At 29.6% G+C, this 15,484-nt stretch overlaps 1 protein-coding gene across 3 annotated transcripts in view; it reads right to left on the bottom strand.

The window, feature by feature from the left end:
• Positions 1 to 321: 321 nt before the first annotated feature.
• Positions 322 to 15,484, bottom strand: part of LOC116777707 (glycerol kinase) — a 160,495-nt gene continuing 145,332 nt past the window's right edge. For 2 of the 3 annotated variants that reach the window (XM_061526035.1, XM_061526036.1), the window contains 7 exons: positions 9,402 to 9,575; positions 7,625 to 7,772; positions 7,269 to 7,420; positions 6,396 to 6,644; positions 5,972 to 6,141; positions 5,662 to 5,797; positions 322 to 1,405 (listed from right to left, as the gene is read on the bottom strand). In XM_061526035.1, the coding sequence (XP_061382019.1) occupies positions 1,136 to 1,405; positions 5,662 to 5,797; positions 5,972 to 6,141; positions 6,396 to 6,644; positions 7,269 to 7,420; positions 7,625 to 7,772; positions 9,402 to 9,575 (1,299 nt within the window). In that variant the 3' untranslated portion in view covers positions 322 to 1,135. Of the gene's footprint in view, positions 1,406 to 5,661; positions 5,798 to 5,971; positions 6,142 to 6,395; positions 6,645 to 7,268; positions 7,421 to 7,624; positions 7,773 to 9,401; positions 9,576 to 10,705; positions 11,116 to 15,484 lie in introns of those variants that run through there. The other variant, XM_032671391.2, reaches the window with a different exon arrangement.

Genomic DNA, 15,484 nt, shown 5'->3' with positions numbered 1-15,484 from the left:
CACCAAACAGATGTTAATATTGTTATGACAAACAGATTCAACTAATCAAAATATAATCCAAGTTTTGTATGTAATATTTCTCAAAACTCATAAGAAAATAATTTTTGAAAAATGTTATTATATGTTATTACAAAAAAATACATAAAGTTTCAAACAAGTTACAGATAATAATTAATTTATCAAAAAACTCCCCATCACAAACATATTACATTTTTACATCAAATGACCCGATAAATAAAACAATTAATGAAAATTTCAGGTTAATAGAAAATATATATAAAATTTTAATAATTTATTCTAAAACATTTATATTAAATACTATATCATATATCTAAAACTATATTTTACCCCGCAGTATGATTCTAGGTTCTAAATATAACAATGAGTACAAATGTACTTTGACACCAATTATAATGTCTTAATAACTAAATATAATATATTAGATACGAGACGAAAAATATGCAATGCAACAATCAAAAATTATAATTTTGTATTAGTTTATGAGTTATATCGCACCAGGGTGCACATTACATTGCATTGAGCATAAACATTCTACACCCTCTACAAAACATGTGAACATCAATACATGTTGTTTGTATATATATATATATGTATAATATGCTTATACTTATACTGTTATCATAGATAAACTTCAATGTGATGTCAGAAACAAAAATATCATATAATTTCCTTTTCAATTAATAAAATACACACTTCAATTAATTTCATTACATATAATTTTATTATATATAATTATTTTTATTTCATATTCATTTCAATTATCAGTTATAAAACCTTTGAAAAAATTCAAAAAAAAAAATTTATAATGCAAATAATTTAACACATATTAATCATGAAGTGCTTTTTTTGGAAACATTATATTTTCGAGAATTAAAATTATATAATACTTTCAAGCGCCAATTTCGAAGATGTATATTTTTATGTAAATATTACTTATACGAGTACCAGTAAGGTGTTATAATCATTCAAAAAAATAGGCCACATTTATTTATACTAAAATCTTAATAACTACAATAACGTCGTGATACGTTAATTACATTTTGAATTCAAAAATATATAAATATATATATTACTTTGTCTGAATATAAATCTATTGAGAGTTCATTTTAACAGTTTAATTCTGTTCCCAACCCAATGATCTTTCGACCGCCATTTTCCACTGTTTGTATCTCATGTCCCTCTCATCTTCACTTATCTGTGGTACGTAAGTGACTCCACTGGTCATAGCTATGGTTGCAGCTTTGTTATTCTCGACGCCCCAGAACGCGACCAGGGCTGCCCCCAACGCTGTGCTCTCTGTGAAACCGGCCTTTATAACGTTTATGCCAATAAGATCAGCCTGCATCTGCATTACAAGATCATTCGACGTCATACCCCCATCAACCTGTAGGAAGAAATTAATGAATATAATACACGCCTGGATAATAAAATTAACACAAACGCATGCATTCATCAATATCGGATATCGGATATCGGAAATCATTTTCGAATTGAACTCATAATCAACACGCGAAAGAGTTTGCTTAAATTTTGCTTAATTTATTAATAAAACAAAAAAGAAGAACAGACATATAGGCTTGGTTGGTATATTTTTTTTTGTTTTATTAAAACATATATTGTAAGCAAGATATTGTTTTTATCAAAAAGACCAAAATTAATAATGCATTTTATTTCAGTCCTTTTGGTTTTAACACAGATTACGCTGGTAAATACAAAGGAAGCCTGAAAAACTATCGGTAAAAAGAAATAATGGACAGGATTCTACATACGAAAAAATATCGACTGACAAAACACATTGACCTACTTATATAAATAAACAAACATCTATGCTTAAACAAAACGAGATTCGACCAGACTACTTATTTATAATATAAATAATAATCATCAGGCAAGTAACAAAACTGAGAGAAAATTAAAACAGATTCTTGGCATATTTGTTATAAATCCAACATATTAGGTTGTCAAATATCTCCCTTCCGCTTTTTTGCTCTTTATTCGATGCTCGATATATTTAAAAAAAATGGTTCAGTGATCGGATTTAATTAACATATGTGCCGTTTTGTTCGATAATCTGTTTCCATCTAGACGGCAATTTCATAAAACCCCTCTCGTAGAAGACCCCCCTCCTTATTTGCGAAGAACTTGGACAGCCACTTTTCACGAGTCTCTTTTGAGTTCAACATTACACCTCCAAGGGCGTTCGCCATGGACAGAAACATGTGGTAATCTCATGGCGCTATACCGTGGATGCAATAAAACTTCCCATCCGAGCTCCCGTATCTTGTGAGGAGTCATTAACGAAGTGTGTGGTCTGGCGTTGTCCTGGTATAACACTACACCCTTCTTATTGGCCAATTCTGGACGCTTCTGGTCGGTCGCCTGCTTCAAGCGTTCCAGTTGTTCGCAGTAGATTATAGAATTAAGCGTCTGGCTATATGAGAGCAGCTCATAGTGAATAATTCCCTTCGTCTCCCACCAAACACACAGCAAAACCTTCCTGGCCGTCAATCCCGGCTTGGCCATTGTTTGGGACGATTCACCGGCCTCCGACCACGACTGTTTTCGCTCGACAGTGTCGTAAGTGATAAATTTTTCGTCACCAGTCACAATCCGCTTCAAAAATGCGTCGAGTTCGTTCCATTTCAGCAGAATATCGCAGGCGTTGATTCCGTCCAGAAGGTTTTTTTGCGTCAAATCATGCGGCACCCAAACATCAAGCTTTTTTTGTATCCAGCCTTCTGCAGATGGTTTAAAATGGTTTGATGACATACTCCCACCTTCTGGGCGATATCACGAGATGCCACATGCCGGTCTAACTCGATGTTTTCTAAGATTTTATTGGTATTAATCCTCACGGTTTGAAGTGATAGAGTACCATCCCCCAAAACACCATTAATCTCACTGAACGTTTCTCTAGCGGATTTGCCTTTAACGAAGGAAAATTTTAAAATAGCTCGAATTTCGGCGTTAGTAAACTCCATGTTTCCACGTCTATAACTGTTGAACCAAGTATCCAAACTATTAATGCATAGCGTCATTTTATATGTCAAGACCTGTCAAATGATGTATATTATTGCCAGATACGAGCTCTCTGCGCTTTGTACATAGCCGCGAAATTTAAAAGAGAAAAGACGGAAGAGCGACATTTGACAACCTATTATGATTCTACTAGAAGACACGCGAGAAAAGATTCAAACCAGAGACACATTTATTTGACATTCCTTCATTAACAAAGCGAGGAAGCGGACATACGCAACAAAAAATATGAACAAAATGAGAACATAACGAGCAGAATTCGAGTTTTAATGTCTGGTGACCCTTATAGTATGTTGCAGACTGGTTTAGCGGCTGGAGTCGTTGTGATTGCTGAATCTGGACCAGCTGCGAACGCTGTCTTGTTGGCTGAAGTATCTAAGACTTTATCAATCGATGTTTTAGCTGAAGATGGAACAGCTACTGTAGCAGACGGAGGTAAATTAATAATTTCTGTGGCAACTGAATCCGATTCATCTGCTTCTTTGTTTGCTTTATCTTCCGATGTCTTAGCCTGTGATATTTTGTTTTCTGTCGTAGGTACATTGCCAGTTTCTAGCAATCTCTGTTTGCAGTTAACGATCCAACCGCAGTCTACGCTGCAGTTGTAAGTCATTTGACAACTCCAACCAATAAATTTTTGGCAATTGATGCCGAACTGGCAATAAAAATTGCATTGCCAATTAAGATCACATTCTATATTATCGGTAAGTCCTGAGCCACGCGACGAACCCGCCGTTACGGTTGACACTGTGCTCTGTTTCTGTTTTGACTTTGGCGGCGAATACTAATTATAAAAAAAAGATAGATTTAACAAGTACTGGGGTATATTGTACAAGCTAAGTTAGTCATCAATATAGCAATATCTATAAATCTTTCTGAAGACGTTATTTAAAATACTAAGAAGACTGTTTATTATCACCTTGTTGAAGCTACTAAAAACCTCAAAGGCAATAGATACAACACAACATTCTTTACCCGAGAGCAAATAAGACCTTAAAATACTCTGTGCCCATTAACAATTTTCAAAACAAATCTCACTCAACTATGAAATTAACTATCTATAATAAAAATTATCACGAATCTAGACAAAGAAAAAATTCATACTTAAAAAATATATGTCATGAATAATTGTCTGTAACAAAATAAACTCATTTTATAAAACTATTTCTGTTATACGTCATGCTAAAATTACATTCAGAAATGTCAAATAATAAATTTGTTTATTTATCATTTAAAGTCAGTTTCTTATAAATAGCGTGTAACATAAGCAATATGTTGTTTAACTTTTAGAAGGAACATCCCAAATGTTTATAAATGTTTGTAAATACATTTCCCAGTCATTTCCATAAATGAGAAAAAATAAAAAGAAAGGAGAAAAACCCTAATAAAATTCTGTACGGACTTTATATAAGGATACTTAGAACAATAACCAACACGTCACCACCTTTCACCTTCCACTATTAAAGGCGTCTCTTAGACATAATGTGACGACAAGTCCAGAGCTATTTTAAACAATTGAAGTAATTAAAAAAAAAATCTTACAAAAATTATACTAAGAATCCCTCAACTGTTTATAGATAGTAATCCGTTTAATCACCCCTGATGAAATTTAAAACCAACAATATGTAAAAAATATTTGACTCCAAAGTGAAAAAATATATTTTTAAAACATGAAAGCTAAGAATTAATAATAATAATACGTTTTCAAAATGAGGTACCGCTAAAGCTTGGTCTTTTCCAAAAATTTTTTTTCTCAATGTTTACATATTTTTGTAATTTTAAGGGCTTGATGATGCTAATATTTTTTTAATAATCGCATCTAGGACGGTTTTAAGAATTTAGGTGGCCAAAAATATTTTAGTTCATTTTATTAAATCTTTCTTTATCTTTTGTTATCAGTTAAGAATGTTTTACTGGACTTAAATGCAAATAATTTAACAAAAACTAAAAATATTATCATATTGTTATTATTTAAGTAATTATATATTTTTTACTGTATTATTTCAAAAAAAAATCCTACTTGTATTACCCTCATTTGTGTTGCCGAAATAAGCTTTTTGAACATCTACCAACAATCTAGTTTCTATGCGATGTCTTTGTTAAATAATTCTCTTTTAGGTAGTAAAATTAAGTTAGTTTTAATTAGATTCACTCAAGGGTCAAAAAAACGTCGGTTTGTAAATGAAAAATAAGCATTGTAGATTTAAATATTTCCTGGTATCATAAATTAAATCGAGCAACATAATTAAATGTTGGGATAATATTAAATTTTCAATGCTCAGTGGCCGACTTTATAAAATTATGATACACTTTTTAATCACCATCAATAAATTAATTCTTTGTTGAACTCTTCAATTATAAAATCGTTTTCAAAGTGGTTAAGTACTTAAAATTTTTGAGTATTTACAAAATTTATCTCTTTATGTTGGCCTCCTTTTGGAATATCGTGATATAATCAATATAAAAATAAATATTTAGTCAAATCACATACAGTATCATCAGTTCAGTAGGTATTCGTAAATTGTTTGATTTAATCATATTTAAGATATAGAACTAACGAAGTAATTTTACTTCGTTAGTTCTATACTTCTATACTATAAATACCTTCAACAATTGTAAGGGAATGCCGCAGTCTTCATTCATAGCGTCTAGTATGTCGCGGACTTGGAAACAAACCGCTTCTAGAGAAGCTTTGACGATGTGGTTTGAGTTTGTATCTTCTGTTATACCACAGATAACGCTGTAATATTACATACAATGGTATAAATAAGTGATACAAAATATGGATTTTGATGGAAGGAATAAACAAAAATATTAAAATTTTTGTTATCTGCTACGTAGCATGATAAATTATATATATACGTATATACATTGTAATTAGTGCGTAATTCTTTCACATAAAAATAAAGTATACCCTCTAGCATCTTGTCTCCAATATGGGGCGTATAACCCACTAAAAGCCGGTACAAAAACGACACTGCCATTATCTGTGGCTTTCTCAGCAATTTCCTGTGATTTCTTGGCGTTCTCTATCATGCCTATGTTGTCTTTTAGCCAACCTAAAGCGGCCCCAGCTACAGCTACCTGTAAAAAAATATTTGATATTCATCCTTCAATATCAAACATTAATTAAATTAAAATAACATTTATGAAAAATAGCATAACAACATTCAATAATTTGAAATTTTCGCATGGCATAGCATTCGCAGTATAACCAAATCATCAAAAATTGCAAACAGCATAGAATCTAAATTTTCTGAATAGATATTTATAAAATTGTACAAGACGTTTAAGTATAACTTCGTCTGGTAAGTAAGCATATACAGACCAATACTTACAGAGCCCTCTAGAGCGTAGCAAGGTGGATTATAGCTACCCAGCTGGTATGCGACCGTTGTGAGCAACCCCCTGCTGGAGTTCACGCGAATATCTCCTGTATTATATAGGACAAAGCAGCCAGTACCATACGTAGCCTTTGCCTGACCCTTCTGCAGACACATCTGTCCCACTAGAGCTGCTTGCTGATCCCCCAAACAACCAGATATAGGTACGCCTTTGAGAGGACCATCTGCCACACGGCCATATATCTAAAAAAGAATAAGTACACTGTACCATACAGACTGTTTTAAAAATACAAAATCAACTATTTTAAAACTTGGATAGTTGTCATATTTTCTTTCGTGCAACACATTTAACTCTGCCGGTGGTATGTCAGGAGTTCACCTACCTCTTCAAAATATTCACAGATTATTTAATCAAAAACCTAAATCAATTACATTGATTCATTTTATAAAAAAGATTTTTTGTTTTAGTTTTGAGTTTGTTATATAATTTACAAAAATGTAGGTATTTTTCTTATTGCTTGACTCAGTGCCAGTATGTCATTCAACAGATGCCTGACTAATACCATTACGTAATAAAAATATATATATGAAAAAATCTAAACAATTCATTTGGTTGCCTCTAAAGACTCTGATATTAAATTATTATAAAAAAACTTCTAGAAGTTAATAACCTAATAAGAAAAATAAAGTAAATTTGGAAGAACCCTTCTTCTTATACAGTAATAATTATACAAAGAATAGCTTACACAACAATTAGCATTCAATTATATTTTTTTTAGAATCTTATATTGAACCCTTGATTATTCACATGGATATAAAATTAAATATATAGTTAATGATAAATGTAACAAAAGAATCTTTACTTACCTCAGAACTAGATTTGATTTCTGGCAAAACAGATTTTGTTACTTCAAAGAACTTAATCAGCAAAGGATCCCATTTTAAATTTTCTATATTCATGAGCATTGTTCGCGAGGCATTCGATACATCAGTGACGTGCTTGCCGCCGTTTGGACCGCCTTGAAAAATATAAATAAATTATTTCAACAATCACAACACAAGTTCAAATATAAGTGTAAATTTTTCAACCAATATTTGATGATATCACCCGTACTGTTGAATAAAGCCACATAAAATTATTACTGAGTTATGAAAGAAAAATAAATGTCAAAATCGTTTCCAAACGTGTCATCATAAATTATATTATTTTTTATTTCATTTACCTGTTAAATTCCATATAATCCACGAATCAACGGTACCAAAATAGCATGTCCCTTTTTTCATAGCTTGTTTCACTACGTCAACATTGTCGCTTAGCCATCTCAGCTTGACGGCACTGAAGTACGGTGACAATGGGAGACCACACAACGGCTTTCATAAGATGGAACGTGGAATAATACAAAAAGTATTACACACCAGTATTAAATAATGATTAAGTAATTGACTATGGAATTAAATTTTAAAACATTGACTTGCAAATTTCTGTATGATTCCTTTCAAATTAATAGGCAACATTATTCAAACAGCAGCTTAAATGACGTCAGCACAAACAGTATGCTTAGTCAAAGTTAGCATCGTCACGTCACGTCAGTTTTTTATTCAGTATCGTCACGTCACGTCAGTTTTTTATTCAGTAATCTTCGCATGTTACAGTATTAACGTAGATTTATAAATAAGAAACGGGAATCGCGTCATTGACGGAATTGGACAAGGCACGTAGCTTTGTATGAATCTTGACCTTGTATTTGAAATTGATTTAAATTACATGAAAAAACACTCTCTATATGTATGTCAAATTTAATTTAAATATCTACTGATATCAAATTATAAATACCTTCATTTTTCATTGTATTAACAAAATCCAAGAGAAAAATAATACAAAAAAAAGATTAATTATACTAAGAGATTAGATAACTTAGACCGTTATTACATCATGTGCAGGTGTTGAACATTGTTCTGTTACCCATGTCCTACTAATAAATTATTCTCTTATTTCACCAAAACTTATATAGGAACAATGTGACAAAAAACAACTATATTGAATGTAAAAAGAATGTTAGAATTCAGTTGAGATATGAAAATTGTTTATTTCTTTATTTAATCTTAATGATTCGGGCCAGTCCTGCGTTTGGGGACAAAATGTGTACCTAGCGACTAAAGATCTCAGCCAAACATAACATGGGTTAAATTATGCTTAAGTGCGCCTACCTTTGTTATTTTCATTTGGTAGAAATAAAATTGGAACTTAGAGTAATCAACAAAATCAACTTTTGTTTTGATTTCTTGTTAAGATGAAGCGATTCATTAATTTCACACAATCGACATTAATTTAATTCTGCTCTTGAAAGTTAAAGTGTTAATTTGTCATAGCTTATTGCTTTTATTATTATAAATGAATTTCTGTAGGCGCCATAGAATTCACGGGAATGTTTTTTCCACTAAGTCAAATTGTCCCTTGAAATACAACATTAAACTCAATATGGGCTGGTCAACTCACCAACATACCAGATGATTGTAAAATGGGAGGAAGGAAAGTAGGGTACTTGGGAGGTAAGTAGGGTACTTGTGTTCAGATTCAAGGGTGTGAAAGTCGATAAACTTCAATGACAATATGTAGGGGGAAATTAATATAAAATCAAGGTGTCTAGCCCTTTACACACAGATTATCAGAACTGGTTTCATCAAGAATTTACAAAAGCATTTTTACATATGAGTATAGAACTATAAAACTTCTAAAGATATTATTATCTCTGATTATCACTCAGGAGAAGTAGAAAAATGGGTGTTTAAAGTAGAAAGTCACATGAAAATTAACAAGTTGGAAATTATTAGTGCTTGAGTTTATATTAAAACTGCTAGAACACTTTCATGACTGGTTAACAATATGTGACAAAGTATTTTTATTTTTTACAATTTAAGGTGTTCATAATACTTTTATATGTTGTCGTAAGTTATTGAAACTAATGCTAAAATAGAAAACATTAGATAATAATAGTTTACCTTCAAATAATTCTTATTCCTAGTCTTGTTAGGCACTGTGTCAAGAAGCTTTTCAATGGTAGATGAAGTTCTCATGTCAAGCCACACTATGGCATTGTGTAATGGCCTTCCAGTGTATTTATCCCACACAATTGTAGTTTCCCGTTGATTTGTAACACCAACAGCTATTATGTCCTTTAACAAGAGAAATTTATGGATAAAAGTGTTAAGAATTATGAATAACATTGCATCGAAGTAAAAAATAATAAAAAAAAAATGTATTTGTGAAAAAAAATTAATTGATATTATTAACCATAAGGTAATTGTATTTTTTAGTTTAACAAAGCTAATTAACATTCATGTGTAAAATGAAATCAAAATAAATAAAATTGGACATTAATACACAAAGATTATGTATAATGAATGTGTCATTAATTAATTTTAATCTGTCGGATACATATTATTGTTCTTATATAAACTTCTAATTTTCATTAATATAAATTTACTCAACAGAATTTATAAATTATATGTAATTTTAAGACAACTTGTATATGAAACTCAATGAATTGCACTATAAAAATAAAACTATTATCAAAGTAATAAACATAAAAGTAGTTAAAATTGTGATATAACATTATAAGTCGACATTGTCAACATTACTTCATCTTTATTGCAGCCATAATATAATTCAGTATCTTGATATTACCAAAATTGTTTAAGAAACTTAATAGTTATGTAAAGTTAAGGAAGATTTTGTCTAAAACTGTCCGAAAGTTAATATAACTTATTAAAACATTATCAGAAGCTCATGTGATACAACACTTTGTGTAAATGATATAATCTTTTTCAACAAAAGAATATTTTTGACAAAAGTTCAAGTGCTTTAGAATATGAAGTCAAAAAATCTATATTACTCTCTTTAAAGATACTTGTTTTTAAATCATTAAGTGTAATACCAGATATTTTTATCTAAAAATTTTAGCTCAGAAAGATATTGTTACAGCATGCAAATTATATTTAATGTCTAATATACAGTTTTCAAACTTACATACCTGTTGACTTTTTATTCTTATTTACACATTTTCAATGACACGTCAGGGTCATTTAAACCAAATACATTGGCATACATCCAGTTAAGAAAAATATATTATATTTAAAAACAATTGGAAGTCATTTTAAAATTATTAGCAAACTAAATATTGAAGTTTGGTAGAAAATTCTAAGAAAAATATTTACTTTCAAAATTAGAAAGTTTTAATTAAGAAAAAAATTATTTTTTATCATAAATTTTGAAAATTAATTTTTTTTATAGAAAATAAAATTACCTGGGGTTTCCCGCCTAATGATATTAATTGCTCTACAGCTTTTGTAATACATATGGTAACAACTTCTAGAATAGCATTGGGATCCTGTTCAACCCATCCTTCCTGTGGAAAATATTGTTCTAGCTCCTTTTGGTATGATGCCACTACTTCACAAGAGTTAGCTTTAAAAATAATAAAACGCGCACTTGAGGTGCCCTCGTCAATAGCCCCAACTAATGGTCCGAACTTTCCAAATCCAAAAGACATCTTTATATGTATATAAACTTAAAAAAATGTGAAGAGCAAAAACTTCTGAACCTCTTATCTAATTGCACTTTGATCGCCTAGTGTTAACAACATAGTTTAAAATATTTATCATTAGGATCATAACAGTCACAAGTCACAACACAGTCCACAATGTGACAGTGACAACACTGACCAAGTATGCGCCTATTGTGTCACATTTCACTTTTTTTTAACAATTTGTACTACTTCATGTTGCTAAAGTAGGCCTTCGCCAATTTAGTTTGTAAAAAGATAAAACAATTTTGTCTTTGTATTTTTCAATCCTTAAAAAAAATTAAGAGAAAATATGGTTTTGAATTAAAGATTATACAGCAAATAAATATTTTTTTATAATTTTATTATATATCTTTTAAGTTTTTGTATATCATAAGTTTACGTATAGCATAAAATTCTGTTAAAATCTGTCGTCAACCTGTTAAGCTTTCTTAAGTTGTTAAGAAACTAATTATATTCCAACAGTAGTTTTCACAAAATGTGTTCATAAATATAACAATAATACAAAAAGAAAAACAAAATAAAAATCAAACAATATTTTTTGAAAATTATGATTTTGCTTTACTTTCATAGTACTTACGAGCTTATTTAAAAAGGTTGACAGTAATATAGTTTTGTTATTAATTAGAGTACATTATTTTTCAGTAGATATTAAATATAGGTATTAGAGAAGCATTTTAAAAGAAAAATCAATATTTTAATATGATGCATAATGTTACCATTCCAAAGTAGAAAATATTTTCCAAGAGTCAATAAAATTATAAATAGTGATGTAATATTTAACGTTATTACATAATACATTTAATTGGTGGTGTTATAAAGGCTAATTCTTAGTAGCTGTAAAATAAAAATTTTTGGTTAACCTTACAAACGAGATACAAGAAAATTAATTAAATTTTGATTTTAATTTTGAAATTTTTACATCTTCCGTTAGAAAAAGTATTCCTATTTTTATTTTCACGTTATAGCAACATTTATAAACTGTCTTATATTTTACTCGCTAGTAAATAGATGGTAGAATAGTAATATTCAGATGGTCTTCTAAAATTACTAACTTATAACTATTTTTGAGGTTAGAAGTTCGTATATTGTATAATTATGCCAGAAATTTAAAATATTTAAAGTCAAAAATATATATATATGGCAACTCCATTTTCCTTTAGTTAACATCAAGCTAAAATAGATCTAAATTTTGACAAATGCGACATCTATCAAATTGTTTAGAAACTATTACGAGCAAATTTTCTTGTCCTTCTTTACTAAGATACGTTAAAAACAAATGAGTTTCTAGATGGCACTGTTCAGATTTTTAGATATTAGCAAATTTTTACAACAGAAAATTTAAGTTTTACATAATCAATGCATCAACACAACGTTTATTCATTTTTAATTATATGTATTGAATACAAATGACAAAAAAGAATTACCGAAATTTATATGCTTTCATAAATTCTGATCAAAAGAAGAAATATCTTGTTGCTGAAATCGAATTTTTTGTCATCACATTTTATATTTAAGAAGGGAGTTTAGTTTAGGGTGAATGTAGTTCAGTTTTTTATCCAGCAGTCGACAATTAGGAACAAACAATACGTCTTATGATTGTCATTAAAAAATACAATATACCTTAAGTCTAAATTTCGTGCAGTTCCCGTGCGAAGTTGTTGTTTAATAACAGTTGTTTTTTAAAGTACATAAAACAGACGGTAGATGTATTTTTTTAAGCACACAATATTCAGGTATCTCTGTACTCAATTCTTTAGTTCAGTTAAAACCTTCCACGGCACGGACGAAACCTTGATTTAAATAAAAACTGAATTATTTTTGTATCCTATTTCATCAAATCATATATTATGACTTATGCGGGGAAAAACATAGTAAAAATATTTATTATTATATTTATATATTTTACACCTTTGGAGTTCGGTCACATAGATGTTTCCTTAAATATTATATTGAGAGATCCAGAACAGTAGGCAATATTTGTTTTTATTTTTCAAAGCATTTTATATTTCAAACTATTGTCAGCTTTTATTCAAGTAACCGGCAATAATAATAAATATTTTGATTTAACAAATATCTATTTATTGTTGCCTATAAAAATCAACTGTCATATATATACTTCATATAACCTAGAGATGACGGATAAAGAACAAATAATTTATTAATGACCTTTAAGGGGACTTATTCTGTAACCAACCTATTTCTGATTTAATTTTACCATATTATTTTTACTCTTTGTACTATCAAAGAAATATAGAAAAACTTTCGTTACAAAATCATGGTGAGAATAGACAAGAATTTTTTTCTTTTACTAAAAGCAAAATTACCTGAATAAGGAATATTATCTTTTTATTTCTAATCTGACCGTTGCGCTGCCGAGAGTTGTTATCGCATTGCTCTTTTGTGTAAACCCACAGTTCATTCATGATAGATAGATGCCGTCTCTTTAAAAAAAAGGCAAATAACATCGGCCAGACTGAATACAGGCTTTGATAGAATTTTTAAATATACTTGTTGTGTTCCTAACGCGTAGGTAGTGCTATAGTTCTTACAAACCACGGGTTCGCAAAATAATTTTTATTTGTAGTTGAAATTAGGTTGTTTATGAAATTACTAATAAAAGTAAGAAAGCAGATTGAGATATTATTTATATCTGTTTTTAAATATTTCAAAACATGTAATCCCAATCCATAAATATTTTCGTTTATATATCACCATAAGTGCTAGATAACGTTAAATAAGATTGGGGACAAATTTCTATTTCTTACAGAAAATGGAATGAAATTTATTTAAATTTATTGTTTTTTTTTTTTTTGGAGAAAAGTTATTAAGTACTAATAATTTGAATTGAATGTCGAGTCACATGTTATTTATGTTATAAAATTGGATATGATATGGCGTAATAAGTAATATGGTCTGACATTTTCTAAATATTTTCTGAAGGGTTTTTTGTTGAGCTACGATTTTGCAAAACGGTTTAGAGAAATATATACATAACAAGTCTCACCAACATAAGCCGCGGTACCGTGGATGGTTTAATCGAGAAAATATCAGTGAATAAGACATACATTGATTACAAGTCTTGTTTTATAACCATTTTTAGGCCCGTTGTTGTTGTTGTTGCGACTAATAAACTCAAACTTAAAAATTATTGCATGTACATTTCTTACTGTGAAATTTATGATAATGTTCTTCAATGCGGTATAAAAGTTTTTGACTTATAACAAGGACTTAAAAGTTAAAACAATAGCTCTATAAGCTGAAAATGCCACTGAAATGGATGCGAAATGCCTTTCGTTCGAAAATTCTTTCAAAGGATTGTCTGGTTCAAATTGGGGCATAGGTGCATTTCAAATCTACAATTCCACTTATCTGTTTACCTCCAGAACGTTGTAGCTTTTACGATAGCAGCTTCTTATTTCATGAAAATTTTTCTTCGACATGATAGAATTTAGAAACTGAAAACTCTATTTTTGTTATCAAATATTTTATCTGTTTATTAGTGGGTAAAGATTAGGATGTAAATTATGATTCTCTTAAAATTATTTTTTAAAGACGAAGATTAAATTCGTAGAAACCATTAACTTGTAATCAAATGTCGGCTGTTTAGCGGAGCAAATTATACATGCTGGTCTGAAAATAAGCCTTTCTTATTTTTTTTTTAATTACAAAATGGTTTTTGTATAAGTTAGCCCTAAAAGAGGTTGGTTTAATAAATTATGTATACATACATATTTTGAATATTGAGTTTAGATCTGATGTGACTCCTGATTGTATAAAAAAATAAAATAAAGTAAAGACGACAATACGAGAGAGTAGTTGCAGAGAGATAGAGTAGTTAATATTATTTATTCTACCAAACAATACTCTAGAGATGTCCAAATTGCTTGTAACGTCCATAATAATAACCATATGTAATTTATTTCATAACGCATTTATTTTAAATATTAATATAAAATGAAGTTAATGTATTAAAATGAAACTAATATTTATCGGATAACTACGTGTATTTTATTATTTGAAAAACTACATATTCTCGACGTTTAGGTTACTTTGCAGCAATCGTGATTACGTTTTTAAAATAATGAAGTAGTAATCCGAAAACTATTAGTTTCATTTTAATGAATACTCGCGAAAGTCTTAGATCTTATTATGTTAATGAATTAACCCTTAACTATAAAATATTTATTAACTGTTCTATAAACATATTGAATAACTTAGTTCTAGATTTAGCTGTAAAAGAAATTGGAGTTATCCTAATGCTACCCTTGAAACAAATCTACAATCTGGCATAATTTTTGCAATGCAAATACTATTTTAATTTATTGTTATATGTTTAAATATTCTTAGTGAATATTTTGTTCAGAACTAATCATAATTTCATTCGGCATAACTCGAAAAAAGGTGCATAACAATATGAAAATGAAAACAAACACCGAAATAACACATCTCATCGTTTCACGTGACGTGCACCAACATCGAAAATAGTGATAAATTTAA

Source organism: Danaus plexippus, chromosome Z (assembly GCF_018135715.1).
Source record: "Danaus plexippus chromosome Z, MEX_DaPlex, whole genome shotgun sequence".
In the NCBI taxonomy this organism is placed as follows: Eukaryota; Metazoa; Arthropoda; class Insecta; order Lepidoptera; family Nymphalidae; genus Danaus; species Danaus plexippus.
This window is presented reverse-complemented; position numbering and strand designations above follow the sequence as displayed.